We start from the raw sequence: 16,022 nt of genomic DNA on the forward strand, positions 1-16,022 counted from the left end.
AATTGGCCGCCTTAATGCTCTTTTCTCGCTGAGAAATACTGAGAGACTGCTGCAGGACTAGTTGATTATTCCTTCCACTCTTATTTTAAGCAATTGTTTATCCATGTAAGGATGTTTCCTTATGTCCCCATTTAGTTTAATTTCTTAAATAGTATTTATACTAGACAAATTTTGGAATTTGTGATGTATTTTGACTGATTACTGACGTGTTTGCAAAATCTTTTTGAAGTCTATGTCAGTGAATTGTGTTTTGGTCAAGTGAGGATTGTTCCCTGCTTATGTAGCTGAGTAGATGAATTGCAAAAATGGCAGCCAGGAATGAGATGCAGGTATGTGCTTATAGACCAGAATATAAGTATTGATTGTTTTAATTACTAGCTTAAAGCACTCCTTCTGGTGTTTAATTATAAGTAAAATTTGCAGTGTGGCAAAGAATGTGGTAGGAAGAAATTTTCCTTTGACATAGGTTAGTGCTAAGTAGCTGGGTAGAAAGCAAGAGGAATTGGAAATTGTTATTGATTAAAATAAATCGTATGCATTTGACATAGGTGAATCAGTTGGGATGATACTTAAGATCAAAATGTTGAAATCTGGTTATAATTGATTTAGAAAGAATAGAGTGGCAAAATAGTTGAGGAAGGCAGTAGTCCTCAAATACATTAATATCTTGTAATGTCACTAATAGATAACTTAGAAATGCGAAATATTAAATGTACTAAGGAAGGGGTATTAACACAATGAGCACTTATGTAAGCATTTGTTTCTGGTATGAGGAAAGAAAAACCAGTTAAGGAAAACAGGCAAATAATTAAAAGCTCAGTGAGTTAAGTATTTGCATGATTAATGTATTAGATACGGTGTTCTGTACTTTAGGTTTTACATTTAATGATTTTGTGATTCAGAATATTTGCTTAGAGTGCAACACATGATAGTGTAAAACCTAAGTTAAATCTTGTTAAATCAGTATCAGTGTTAAGCGTACAGTAATACAGTTACTCTGTTTTCTTGTGATTGTTGACAGTTTGAAAAGTTAATTGATGAAGCTACAAGAAAAAAAGATTTCCAATTATTAGAACAATTTCTGGCAGCAGAAGACTGTGAAAACATCTTTCACAAATGCAGCCAACAGTTTGTCAACAAATTAGACAAGCTTCTGTGTCGGGTAATGTAATCGTAACATCAGAATCATCTATACTGTCATTGTGATAGTCTGAAAAATACTTTTTTCATTTGGCTTGGTTTATACCAGCAGTTGATTTGAAAAACTGAAATAAAATTTAAGAATGACATTTCTACTTCAAGCTGCAATTAAAGTGGGTTTTGAGAACAAAAAGGCATCTGCTTAATTAAATACAGGTTCTTCTAGAACTGTACACTAAAGCTTATGTTATAATTTCAATTTCAGGAACTTGACAAACAAGAAGTCAAAAGCATTTCCACTTTACTAAATTCTATTCAGAAATGTGGGAAAAAAATCAGCATAGCAGGAGAAGATGGGCTCCCAGCAATGATAAAATACGGTCTTATTGGAAGGATAAGTAAAACCATAAAGCATATGTGAACTTCTAAAAAAAATATATATATATAAAAATTAATAAAGCATGCATAAGTAATGCTTCAGTGCTGAACAGCTTAGTATTCGATTTGGTCCTTGATTGTTTCTGAATTAAAAATTTCCCATAACTTTGCAACAAACATTATTCAGATTTAAATGTTCTTTGACAAGTAGCTCCTTATAAAGTGATACTGCTCCATCACAATGAAGGTTTTGCAAATTATGCAAAATATAATTAATTAGATATGCTTACAGCAATTACAACAAGATGAAACCTTTTATATGAGCTTGCTATACTGCTTTTGAGTTGGGAATTGGAGGTTCCTGGTGCAATTTAATAATTTTTGTGTTAATACTTGCAACGTACCCATTCTTTCAACAGATTATAGTGCTATTTCAACACTATAGTGCTATTATTTTGTGTTATTTCAACCCGCATGTTAAATGCATTAATAAATTGTAACTCAACATAATAAACATACTGAAAAATAGACACCACTTCCTTATTGCTTTCACCAGACATTTCAGTGAAGAAAATTAATGGCAATGTCAGATGAGTGTTACTCAATTGCCTTCTCAACTGCTTTAATTAAAAAAACAAAAAAAAAAAGTGTGGTGGTAACTTCATGCTTATATTCACACCTACTAACACACTTTTTCATTCAGCCATTATCCATTTTCAGCTCTTTTGTCTGTGATGGGAGATGTAAAAGTAGATCTCTAGTTTTTGTGTTGGAAAGTCAGCTACAGAAATTACTTACACTAGTTTGAAATCACCTACATTTGTTTAGTGTGAGTGAAACGTTTCAGTCTGGGACTAAAGTATGCTTAGCAGACTGGTAATGTTGTTGCTGTTGTTTTAATTTTTATATAGTTTGTATAATTTTACTGAAGTATAATACAAACTATTGTCCTTTTTCATGCTATTAAAATAGATTTACTTTTATTTTCCCTTTACATGGTTAATTGGTTTGAAAAGGTAAAAGGAATTTTGATCCTCAGAGGAAATGAAAAGAATACAATGCTTACAAGTCTGGCTGAAGATTTCTTCAATGTGTTGCTGGTAAAAATATATTGATAATAAAATACATTGTGTGTATTTGTCAATATAATTATTACTAGTTTAGCAATAAAAATGTGTTTAGCAAACTCAAGCTCAGTAACTCGTGTCTACGCTATGCACCGAAATTAGCGTTCTCAATACTGGTTATCAATAAAGACAATTTGTAACACAAAAGAACAGCTTTTCACTTTCAAATGTGTTTCTATTTAATATCCTTCTAAAGTTAATGTTAGAATGATTTCTGAAATGGATTATGAGTCTTTCTGGATAAATAGTTTGCCTGTATTCATACTTGTTTTCTGTTCATGATTAGTGTCATGAAATAAAATTTAAAAAAACAACAACGTAAGTGTTCAATGAACAAAAAAATTTCATCTTGCTTTAATTTTGAATACATAAATTATTGGTATGCTAATCCTGGGACCCCAAGTTTATAAGATCTGTGAGTTTTCTTTTGTCGTTGGAGAAATAATTGCCATAGATTTAACTGAAATATAATTTTGGGAAACCACACTTGGTATTAGAAGTAGTCTCTTACGTTCTTCATTAAGGATGAAATAATTTTAAAGTCTTAAATGCTTTTCGATTACTTGCTTTAGGTACATGTTACCTGATTTTTATGCTGTAATATTTATGGTATCAAAATTATGTGTTTTGTTTTGTTTTTTATTGTAGGCTATATGTGATAGCAGACCTGAAGGTGAGCTTAGAAAAAGTGTACACTAGATATGATAGTTAAAGTGCTCCGAAAGAGACATTTTGAAGTTATCTGTGTTAAAATAACTCTTACTACTTGTGGAGCCACCTTGAGGCAAAGTAGTTCTGAGAAGAACACATATAATGAGGGTGGTACAAAGTTTCTTGATCTAATGTAAATATACCACCAGATCTATATGCTTCAGCTAATAAACTGTAACAGAAAAGAGCTTATCCTCAAGAGGGCTGTTCTGCGCACAAAGGACTACATTTCTCATTCATGTGAAAAAAGCTTGAATGTCAACTGTAACTTTGATTGTTTAATTTGAGGTTTCTCTACTGACAGATTTCCTTGTAACTTGCTGACGTCAGGAATAAAAAAGCAGGATAGTCTAGTCTCCTCAGAGATGGCAACTGAACTGAGTTTTTCCTAAAAAGAACATTGTTTCTAAGCTACTGTCATAGCTTAGCATAGCACAGTAGTCCTTCTTTATTGACCTTGTTATGAATATCATGCTGCTCTTACCTTTCAATATAGCACTAGGTAGAAAGTCACTACAGACCATTATGCTGTCACAATCAAAATGAAAGATTCATTTCCTTGTCCCTGGGAAGATAAATTCCAGGGTCTGAATTATATCTCAGAGAGCTAAGTTATAGAATTGATCTGATTAGATTTTTAAAATAATGATCTCATGCCCAAGGGACTTATGCAGTGATGCACAGGAATAGAAACATCATAAAGAGCCATATTTACTATAAATTGAAGTAGCTATTCTGTCTTGCATTTAACCATGAAGCTTAAGATGCTTATTTTTAAATACCAGTAATCCTGTATGGAAAGGAAGGCATACTATATTTTATTTCTAAATGAAAATTAATCTTTTTTCAAATGCTGGTGAGGGGGCACCCTAATACACTCTTGATAACTCTTTAATTTAGTGTTTTCCTGTTCATTAGGTAAAATGCGAATACTAGAAAATTTTGTTCTGAGAACATGTACCCTCATCGCCGATGTAAGAATTAGTATTTATGTTCAGCAGGAGGTAAACATTCTTCTTTCTAAGCAACAATTTAACAGACTTTGTGGAGATAGTAGTTTAACTGTATAGATGCTACCAAAAAAAAAAGAGAATATCGTAGTGCTCTAGTATCAGAAGAATGATTTAATGTTTCTCTGGGAATGTTTGTTGTTGTTTATATGTTGGAGTTTTATTTTGGTTGGTTTTTTGGGGGGGGGGGGTTCAGATTACTGACCTATAATTTTTGTTTTGGACAGTAAATTACAAAACAGTGGTATTAAGCTTCTGGTGAGATAGCTGTATAAAAGCATAGGAAATAATATGCTCTATTACAACTGCTATAAATAGGATTAAGTTTGTTGGTTGTAAATTCTTTAGGTACTTGCAGGAAATTTGTATACCTTCTAGTATACTCCAAATTTCTCCTAATTATTTTAGTAACCTCAAGCTGTCAGGTTTTTTTTTCCTCTCTAAAGAAAGGGAAAGTTACAAAAAAGTCTTCTGTAAAGGCTACATCCCCAAAGGGAAGGCTTTTTAATGCAAATTTAAGGTACATTTTAGCTCAGCAATCAACTGCAGACAGAACTCTAGCTTTGAAAGTTTTTTTTTTTTCTATATCTAAACCGGAAATAAGAAACACAACCCTTTAACAACTGATATTCACATTAAAGCTAATGTAATTCATTGAAATTGAGGTAGTTATATTACGGTAAATGCCTTTTAAGGTAAGATAGAACTCATTGTCTTTTCTTGTTTTGCAATTGTTTAAGCATGTTATTTTCTTCAGTGGTATGAAATACATTACAAGGGCCCAAAATAAGAAGAACTTAAACCTTAACTTATTTTATATTTAATCTTATTCCCTTTTTTCCACTCTTCTTAGGTAGTAAGAAAACTTAATTTAATGCTTGACAACATACCTCGAGATGCCAGGAAAAATATATTTTCTACAAAGGAAATGTTGCTTGTCATGTAAATAATCCTCAGTATAATTTTTATATCGTTACATCATTTTCATAGCTGGGAGGGCAGTTTTTACTAAGGCTGTTTGTAATGCAGATTGGTCCCTCTTTAACTCACTTTTGCATTCTCTGTTGTGTTGCCAGTGGCAGGTATTCTCATGGGTTATTCTCCATTACAAGCCTAAATTTACCTCTTTCCCGATATGGGTTAAGCTTCTTCTTATCCCAGTTGTCTTAAAATAATTAAACTGTTATTTATAAGAATGTGTGTAAAGCACAGTGAATCAATCACTCGAAGGATAAGCTGTTCATGTTGGGAAATTTTTTTTATAGCTTTTCAAAAAATAAATAGAATAAAAATTATATATATCAGGTGATTCACTTCCCCAGTAGTACTTTCAGATGTATATCCTTAGCATAACAGACTTAACCCTTTGAAGTCTAAGTTTAGTGGAATCAGGGTTTTGTCTCATACATTGAAAGCTTGTAATTAAAGAAACTTTTCTTCTATGCTTTGTGTTGCTGTCATATTTTGATGAAACATTACTTTGTTTGGCAGGAGTGACATGGGGAGGAGAATTTTGGATGCTGGAGGTGAGCATGGGACTTAATAAACAATTTAGTATTGAGCTTCTTAAAAATTACATGCAGACCACTTAAAAATCCAGAGAAGACATTTAGAAGCTGTACAATGTTGCAATTGCAGTCCTCTGAAAAATACAAATGCTGCATGAAAACAATCTGCAAATTGGAATGTTTCTGATGTATGCAGTGCATGGCTAACTCCCTGAAGTTTTCAGTCCTTCTCTAGAATATAAGTTTTAAAATAGCAAAAGCTCATAATGAAGTGTCTTTGAGGATAGTGAATTGCTAGCCATATATAGTAGTACTGTAACTTCTCTCAGGGATCACTTTGGCATCCAACAATTTCCCAGTTCAGACAGGTGAAAGTTGAAAACTTCTTATCTCTTGCTTATATGCCTAGTGTTGCTCTGACATTCCTTGAAAGTTTGGTTGAAATTTCATTTTGAAACTTAAGTTGTTTAGTCATCCTTACTCCCTTAGTTCTTTATCTATATGTCCTTTATGGGTTACATATTTGGATATAATGTGATACGTAATATGAAATGTTCAGTGCTGCTTATACCAGTTTCCTACATAATAATGTTTTTTTCACATCAGTAGTATCTTTAAAACTACTACTCCTGTAAAATATATTGTTCTGTAGATTATGACCTGCAAGTAGCCATTACGGAAGCTTTATGCAGAATGATATCAGAGAAACAAAGAGGAGAACTGGCGTGCCAGTGGTTTTCCATGGAGTTTGTGTCCAATGCATTTAAAGGAATTAAAGATTCTGAGTTTGAAACAGTAAGTCATATGAAAAATATTTCCAGGGATGTAAACTTTCATTTTACAATTCTTTAAGAAATTTCTGTGTTTTAATAGGATTGCAGAAAATTTCTTAACCAAGTGAATGGCATGCTTGGAGACAAAAGAAGGTAAAACTGAATTTTTTAAAGCTAATATATTGTCTTTTTTGGATTTTATGGCCATTCATTGGGAGTAATCTTTGTATCAGAAAAACCCCCTGGTTTTAGGAAACAAAGATAATACAAACAAATAAGACTAATTTTGCTGTGGTATAAAGTCAGGGAACCATGCAGAGTTAAGATATTTTTGAAATACTCAATTTCTTTACTATTTAACAATACCATCTTTTGGCACATTGTCACTGATACTGCCTTCTCTATCAAGATGTTAATTTTATGTAATTCCCATATTTGGAAAAAAGACAAACATAACGTATGTTACAGATTATTAGATAATAGCTGGAAGAAACTGTTTGTTAAATAAAGAACGTTCATTTGAAAAGATTCTTAAATAATGTAAAGCGTATGCTACACTTCCTTTAATAAATGTTTATAAGGAGCTAGTTTTCATATTCTATTTAGTTCTGTTGCAAAATCCTGAGATGCTTGTTAATTCAATAAACGTGTAATCTAACAATAGCTAGTAATCTGTTGGTATATATTCCTTTATTGATTTAAGACATTTACATTGAGATAATGATCAATGAGTATATCTGCTAGAGAAATAGGACATGAAAAGGAAGAGAAAATAGGAGTTTTTTCTTATCTATATGATTACATACTCTGCATGTTACTTTTATATGTCATGACAGCAAAGAGATTGTCTGGTATGTCTTTATATCAGGTGTATATTCAGTTTGAATACCATTCTTAAAATACCAGCAGATAAGCTAGAAGTGTGAACGTAGTGACAAGAGGTCTGAGATCACTGCTTTAATTGTGAGGATATATAAAATTTCATGTTATCTCCTTTGGGAAAGAAGGCAAGTGACTGCTGTTTTGATTGCTGTGATCTCTTAGTCTCTAAAGCACACAAGTTTTGTGCTGAAAACACAATCCAGTTGCTGTGTTCAGATATGCAAAATTTATTTACAGCATTTTAGGATACTTGACAAAATACCCTTTTCTTACAGGGTTTTTACATATCCGTGTTTATCAGCAGCTCTTGATAAATATGAGGTAAGTTACAGACTTAATCATATATCCACAGATATTCATTTGTGCAGCTGAATAATTTCTTTGCCTTCTAAGAAAAAGTAAGGATCGAGTGAATTTCTTTTTTTTTCAGGAGTGTACAGATGTGCATGTATTTAAAGTTTGTCACACTGTAACACAAAGCCTGTTAGCTGGTATAAATCATTGCTCTCAGCTCTTACTCTTTTATCTTAATTTTTTTGTTTTAGCTACAGATACCATTGGATGAAAATCTTGAAGCATTTTGGGTAGATTTCAATGTTGGTAGCAGAAGTATATCTTTCTATGTGGCAGCACATGATGCAGTAAGCTAATTTTTGCCTGTCATACTAGATTGTTCTGAGGCAGTAGATACACTTGAAAAAAACTGTGTATCAAATTTGTTTCCCCACATCAACATGTGGAAGTTATGTGTGCAACTGTAGTGTGAAGGGGAAAAAAAAATCTATATTTGGTGTACATATTTAGATCAAATAATTTCAAAGTAATGACTTTCTAATACTGTTTGTGAACAGTTTAACGTATGCACACATGAATAAGAAGCCATGTACAAAATTGCAGTTATAATTTTTGTAGATAAGACTCGACTGTTTAGATTAATGTCTCTACCAAAGCTCTTCTGAAACATCGTTCACTGTTGCCAATGAAGCATATGTTCATTGTCATTCCTCGTAACAGAGGATTTAAAAAGTGGAAGATTTGTCCTCACTGAGTAACTTTCTGATCACTGCACTTCATTTAATTGTAATATAATGTTTTCTAGCTTTAAAAATATGTATTTTTCATATAAGGATCATCAGTGGGAAACAGTCATTATACCAGAAGAAGAGGTAGACCTGTACAGCCTTGAAGGTACTGGCACTCAAAAATGTGGCCTTTTGTTACACAGTAACTTGGATTTTCAAATGGATTAATCCTAAAGTACCAATTCAATTCTCAGCAAAGCAAAATTCCCACTTAAAATATTAGGTACTGTTTTTATCAGGGATAAAATTGCATTGCAATCACATTTGCATTTTAGGCATGCAGGTGTGATTTTATTAAAATGATGTCTTATAGTTATTTCAATGCAAAATAAGGCATAAGACAATGATGTTTAATAATGTTTCTTTTAAACTAGTTAGAGTAGTCTTGTAATATCTATAATTTCTCTGCAGCTATAGTAAATAACCTTTAAAGAAAATTCTACAGGATAATATACAGAATAAGTACTTCTAAAAGATTGAATCTTAAATTGTTTCACTAATAAAATTTATTGTAGGTTAGAGTGAATTTAAAAAAAAATATACATCTTAATAGCTGAACTAAAGACTACAAGTTTCGTGTATTTACAAACATTATACGAGATGTTAAATTGTAGTGAAGCTACTTTTCAAATTTTGTTTTTGTCCAGAAAAAGATTCAAAGAAATTACTAACAATAGATCTAAAAAGCCCAATGAATGTGGGTAATCAAGAAGGAGAGAAATTTTTTTTATATTTTGATTCTATCTTGGAAATCAAAGATGTAACCGGAAAGATTTATGGATTTAGTAAATGTAAGGTAAGATTTAAACAGCTTTTCAAATAGTTTTTATTGATTCAAAATAAATGTCTCATTGCCATATAAATGTTGTCATAGCTGTGATTATTGGTATCTATTTATACCAAGAGTTTCTAATTAACATCGCCACTACAGAACAGCATTTCTCCCATAGTATGTTAAGCTTCGGTAAAGATGCCTAACAAGGATGAGAGGAAACAGCCTCAAGTTGTGCCAGGGGAGGTTTAGATTGGATATTAGGAAAAAGTTCCTCACCGGAAGGGTTATCAAGCATTGGAATGGGCTGCCCGGGGAAGTGGTTGAGTCACCATCCCTGGAGGTATTTAAAAGACCTGTAGACATGGTGCTTAGGGACATGGTTTAGTGGTGGACTTGGGAGTGTTAGGTTTACAGTTGGACTCGGTGATCTTAAAGGTCTCTTCCAACCTAAATGATTCTGTGATTCTAAGATTTAAAATTAATTGCAGCAAAAATTAACTAGCTAGAAAGGGATCGCCATAGCTTACTGTCAAGTTTCGCATATGTAATTTTTCCAGAAACTCAAGAACTGGATGCTTACAAACATGGAAGTCTTTCAGAAATTATTCATTAGCTAGCCCATTTTGCAGTACGCTTACCACTCTTACAAATTTACTCATTTAATAAAAAAATTTTAGCAAGCCATAGCTTATTCCTTACTGCTTGTAACAAACTCGTTTGCCCTGAACACTGACTGACTGAGAAACTTGTGAGGAATGGAACTGGAATGAGCTTGTAGAATCTATTTTCCCCTATAACCTGATTTCAGACACTTGTGATCTCTGACTTAAGTATTTTCTTTATGTTTCTTGTTTAAAAAAGTGAGCAAAGTGTATATTTTACATGGATGGTTACTCACTTTGTAGGGCTTTAGTAAGAAGCAGTCCGCATCAGTTGCCAAAACAACTGTACATGTCGTCTTTGATGAAAGTGGATCACAGGTATTTTACTTCAGTATGCTGTGCTGGTTGTTTTCTTGTTTTTTTATATTTAGTCTGATTATTAGCTATTTTATGATCATTCACCATAAAAACAAGGACTTTTAAAATGCCGATAAGTAAAGATAACTGTAAAACTAGTTAAGTGATTTCTGGTAAGTATGTATTGTATATTTGGGGAGATAATAATATTAATATCCAAATCATAGAATACTTCAGACAAATATACACGGGGGAAGTTTTTATGTGAATTGTGATTTGGTAACCCATCCTTGTTAGCGAAAATAATAGTTAGGTTGGATGCTTTTCAAACTATAAAGTATATAAGCTCTGAACTTTATAAAAATCTACATTGAGGAATGTGTTACTTAGGGTAAAGAAGTTGCTCTGTGTGTGTTTTATAAATATAAAGCATAATAAAATACAAATATTGTATAAAAATTTAAAAAATCCAAAATGTTATATAGGTTCTGGTACCAGAAAGTCAGTTGTCACCATGTTTGGAAGAAAAATCTGAAGAAGAGGAGAAACTCAGTACGTGCAAAACCCAGCAACTTCCTGGAACTTTGAGGACTCTGAATAAAAATAACCATCAAGAAAAACGTAGAAGTGGTTCCTCCAAGGTAAGTAGGATTATCAAAACAGAAAAGAGTACATAAATAATACAAGTCAATTTAAATATTTATCATATTTTGTAATATAAAAACCCTGTTATTTTACAGTTGGAATAAATATAGTGTTTGATTGTTTTTCTTACGACTTGACACTAAGCTATATAAATCCCTTTGCAAAAAAATTTCTCATTATTATGTATTTTGAAACTATAACAATTATGTATTTTGAAACTATAACAATTATGTATTTTGAAACTATAACAATGTGACAAAAATAAAAAACAATTGTTAACATTCTTTAGACCATTATACTCTGAGAATTCTCTGTAAAGAGAAATGTTTTCAAGACATGCCATGCTGAGATCTCTTGCGATATGTGAAAATCTCGTATAGCCTCTGGAGACTTACTAATGATCAGTAATAGCTGTAATTAGAGACAAGTCCTATAGGCTTGGCATTCACAAAGGCTGATGATTACAAAAAAGCACATGGTTGTCAAGATGAATCCTGTATCGTGGTTAATCATATCAATTTCATGGGACTGCTCCTATGCATAGCTGATTCTCTGTTTTAAACTGAGATTAAGCTTGGTGTTTCTTTTGCCCCACAATCACTCTAAAGTTATAAACATATTATGGTTATACTAGGACTAACTACAGATATGCTAGGGATGGTGGAAAAGATGAAGCAGTGTTACCATGTCTTCATTGCGCAATAGACACGTAGTGCCTGTGTTGCTAGTGGTGGTCTGGTAAACCCGTTCTTGAGATTCTGCTGGTTTATAGCTCATGTGATAGCTTTGCAGGAACTCCTGCGAATCATCTTGGTTACCTTGATTGTTAACAAGGGACAGGATTTGTCCATACTTTATTGAATTAATTTAGAAAACAATCGCTGATCTCAGTTTAAAAACATTAGTTTTTAAGTATTATATAAATCAAGTATTTTGGTGAACTTTCTCTAAAAAGGGAACTGCATAAAAATCACATTACTTTGATGTATGCAGCAACAGCAACTGATATTCCAATAATAGAAAGTGTCAAAAGACTCTTGGAAATAGATTTTTAGATTTTTTTTTTTTAATTTTTTTTTTTTTTTTAAATCTTGTGTTGCCATCCTTAAATCTGTGTATTACGGTCAAGTTTTTTCCATTCCTCAAGATACCTACATCTTGTAAAAGGAAAGTATCTGAAGCATCCATGCTTATTCCTGGAACTACAAGATTTTCCACAAGGAGTCCGCTGGTATTTGTTAGCACATGTAAGTTTACAAGTACTTTCAGGGTAAAAATATGCTATAAATTGTCTTTGAAATACAAGCATGAACTGTGATCCTTTGCAGAACTGGAAATGAAAAAGTAGACCTTATGGAATCTCCCTAGCAAGTGCTTTAAACTTGAAATTTTTAAGCTAGGCCACTTGCTACTGGTCCATAGACATGATGCAGGATAGTAGCTGCACATGCATTCCAAGCAGCTGAAAGCCACCTATCATTTTTACTGCTGCTGTCAGTCAGCTGTTTGTGCTGGAGCAAGCTGACAAGTCAGCTATCAATTAGAAGACCTAAAACATGGGTGTTTTTTCATCTCTCTCCTCATATGCTCTTGGTTTAAAGAATTCTCAGCAGTTAGTGCTTTTATAGCAGTTGTAGTGGAAAATAGCATTCTCCAATGTGTACATCTCACTTGCATTTTACTCTTCTCTAGAAACTGGATGTGTTTCTTCAAGGGGCAGTTGATTATATGGCTAGTGAGCAAGGTGGGATCCGCTGCGAGGTTAAGTCACAGGTCCAGTGCTACTGACGCTTAAATCAGAAGTGCTTCTTACAGAGAAAAGGATAAGGAAGAGACTTTATCAGGAATAGGAGTCATCACTTTCCTACTAACAGTCTTACTGTAACAGATATTTAATATGTTCTACAAGGGAGAGATTTGTAAGACAAAGACCAGTAGAGGCTGGAGGTGCAACTAGTGGCAGAACAGCATGACTAACAAACTTGATTTTCTTGCTTTAACTGTCTCAAGTGCATCAGTATCCTTAGTTATATATATCCATGTATCACATACAAATTGAGAGTAACAGAGTCTAGAAAAGATGGCATTTTCAGATTAGGATGGAACAAGACAGAGAACTTCTGTAACTTTTTTATTTGGAACTCAACCACACAGTCTATTCCAGCAAAAATATATTACAGTAAAATCTTTAAATAGGTGACCAATTTTCTACCAGAGCCAAGCTGTAAAAAGCATTGCTTGCCTCCAGACTTCCAGTGTCTATGGGCTCATTAACCTCCATGTAACATAACTGAAATCAATGGAATTATAAAAGGTGCATGATGAGTTTATATAAATACTAGCCAACTTTTTTTAAAGTTTATGGAATAGATGTGATCATGGGCAAAACTCTTCATATTGATGTCACAGACAGCGTAGTAATTATAACAGAAGAAATGGTAGAATTCTAACGTGTCTGGTTTGTTTTCAGCCACTCCTTGTAAAGGACGATTTAAATTACCTTTGGAAATGATGAGCTCTGCTGAAAAGTCTAACAATAATGCAATAAATGAGACCAGAAAAAAGAATTTCTATCAAGAACCTACTGGAGTATGCATGTCATCTGTAGCTAAGTCTTTTACTTAGAATAACATTAATTTCTATTCTAATTTGCTCCTAATTCATCTTTTAAAGAGCTAGAATTTTGCAGTCAGCACCTCACTTCTAGAAAATATTGTGTTTTACTTTATTGCATGATGTTTTCTTGTCCTCTAGGTTTCAGGTTTATTATGTCTGAAGTCAGACTGAACTCTTACAAAATTAGCTAAAATTTGCATTCACTCATCAATTCTGACCCCAGAGTTAACTTGCTTTTACTAGAACCACAATTCTTCCTTTGTGTGTAACATGAGAATGGTGTATACACAGAGCCTCAAATTAATTATGCAGTGTTGAAATACTCTTAAAAACATATAATACATTCAGCTGTAATTGTGAAATGTTAATGTCTTCAGGTTATAGCATTTATTGCATTGGTTTTAGTGCATTTTTGATTAGGCATTCACTAAAATCAAACAAAACTACATAGGTGTCACTGAACTGCAGTTTGAGTATATGTATTTTTGCTTCTGTTCCAGGTGAACAAAGACTTCAAAGTAACGTTTTTATTTTATTTCTGGTTCTAGGTGTCTTTCTGGGTCAGATTGAGGTCAAATCCTGGACTATGGGATTCTGAAGCATTTTTTTATATATCCATGCTTTAGAAAAAGGCTTTAACATATAGACTGTGTAGTTAAGAATATTTCAAGTATTACTTTCTGGGAGAATTTTACTTCTTTTGCTTTTTTTTTTTTTTTTTCTAATTGTCAGTGTTACTGTGCTTTTTAGAGTAGGCAAAGATGTACACTAGACAATGAATTTTGTGAAACAGAACAGAAGATGAGGAAGTCAGATATCAGAAATGAGGTAAAACTACCTGAAAAGGTAACTCGAATCAGCACTTCCATGACATGAAAAAATAATTTCATATTTTATTAGAGAAAGTACAAGGTTATGAGGTTATACTGTTTATAGTCTTACACTAGTATTTCCTTTTGGACATTATCCCACTATAGCGAATGTGTGCTGAAGAAGTTTTAGAAAGGATACAAGAGGCAGAAATTGAGGGCACACAGAAGCAAACTTTAGGCAAGTAATTTTACAAGTGTTGATAGTCCTTTTAAAATTATTTTAATTTTATCCATTTCTTTTGTAATAATAATTGATACCAAATTAATGTCTCGTTTAGATGAAGCATTAGATATTGTTCCTGATTCTCAGCCAGTAGGGAGAAGCCACAAAACTTTGTAAGTATTGGGAAAGGATACCAAGTCACTGTTGTTGCCACTCACTTTGAAGGGAGTATTTTCAAGTATTGCCAGAATTGAAATTCTGTTGCATAGTTTTGGAAAATGCCAGAATTTAATTGTCTTGTCTTCCCTGAGAGTTGCATTAAGAACTGTTGGCTGTGTAAGTCAGGTCACTTTTAATATGTCGTCTTATTCTTTTATTCTGAAATTCATGGCACCAAACCAGCAGTCTTACATGTATTTGCTAAGACTACTTCATGAACAATACTATTCTGTTGTCTTAATCAAAGACTTCAAATTGGTGAATCTGTTCATGAAAATAGTACTCATTAACAAGTTCAGAGTAGGAGTAAGCTTTAGTAAGTAAGCTTTAGTAGTAACAAGGAGAGTAATTCTTTCAGATGACATCAGAAGGTAAAATACAAATGACATATGGGTTTACATAAGTGAACTGTGCCATAAAAAGTAGATTTGACACACCACAGAGTTATCTAGGTTCAAGGTTTAATGGTGGCCATAGGATATTGTTGTCTTTTCGAAGTTGACTTAAATATGTTGTTTCTGAAGCTTTGCCATTTTATAATGTGTTGGTTAATTGAACAATGGTAGCAGGCTTAGGTACCAATGTAAAATGCATTGATACCTACAAGATATTATTATTTTCCTATTTTGTGATGCATGTTTATTATAATTAAGACTCACTTTCTGCAATTCACTGGTAATGAGATGGTATTATTTTTGGTAGGCTGTCTGGTCTTTTGGAGAGTTCTTTTGATAAAACCAAAACATGGAAAAAAAGAGCATGTTCTGTTCCTGAGAAGAATATAACAACTGGTGACAAACAAAAGCTAAATCCAACGTCCCATCCAGGTTATGTTCACACTTTGTTAACTGTTAGTGTTAAAAAAGTTTAAGATGAATTTTTAACCTACAGTTGTGCTTTTTTTTCCTGTATTAGTTTCTATTGTTAGTGAAAGAGCTGTGAAACAAAAAGCATTTACTGAATTTTTTGAAGTATATCTCCAGATAAACAAAGAAATTAAAAAAGAGAAGAAAATTAAATTGATACCACGAGGGAAGAGAACTGCAAAATACTTAGTGGACAGTCAGAGTGTTAATCATTTGGAACAGAAACTGTTAAGTACAGAAGGGAAAAATATTTAAACTACTACTGAAACATCATTTAAAACATTTATTTCAGCTAG

At 32.8% G+C, this 16,022-nt stretch overlaps 1 protein-coding gene across 1 annotated transcript in view; it reads left to right on the forward strand.

Moving 5' to 3' along the window:
- Positions 1–16,022, forward strand: part of SYCP2 (synaptonemal complex protein 2) — a 29,458-nt gene continuing 13,436 nt past the window's right edge. Inside the window, 23 exon segments of the mRNA XM_052786305.1 lie at positions 1–329; positions 1,022–1,162; positions 1,406–1,534; positions 2,514–2,618; positions 3,294–3,318; positions 4,275–4,360; positions 5,220–5,308; positions 5,858–5,892; positions 6,527–6,669; positions 6,748–6,800; positions 7,805–7,850; positions 8,075–8,170; positions 8,657–8,717; positions 9,259–9,407; positions 10,292–10,366; positions 10,831–10,986; positions 12,138–12,237; positions 13,461–13,579; positions 14,357–14,452; positions 14,584–14,656; positions 14,757–14,814; positions 15,563–15,710; positions 15,789–15,922. Coding sequence (XP_052642265.1) covers positions 306–329; positions 1,022–1,162; positions 1,406–1,534; positions 2,514–2,618; positions 3,294–3,318; positions 4,275–4,360; positions 5,220–5,308; positions 5,858–5,892; positions 6,527–6,669; positions 6,748–6,800; positions 7,805–7,850; positions 8,075–8,170; positions 8,657–8,717; positions 9,259–9,407; positions 10,292–10,366; positions 10,831–10,986; positions 12,138–12,237; positions 13,461–13,579; positions 14,357–14,452; positions 14,584–14,656; positions 14,757–14,814; positions 15,563–15,710; positions 15,789–15,922 — 2,141 coding nt within the window. The 5' untranslated portion in view covers positions 1–305.

This window comes from Harpia harpyja, chromosome 1 (assembly GCF_026419915.1).
Source record: "Harpia harpyja isolate bHarHar1 chromosome 1, bHarHar1 primary haplotype, whole genome shotgun sequence".
NCBI classification, from domain to species: domain Eukaryota; kingdom Metazoa; phylum Chordata; class Aves; order Accipitriformes; family Accipitridae; genus Harpia; species Harpia harpyja.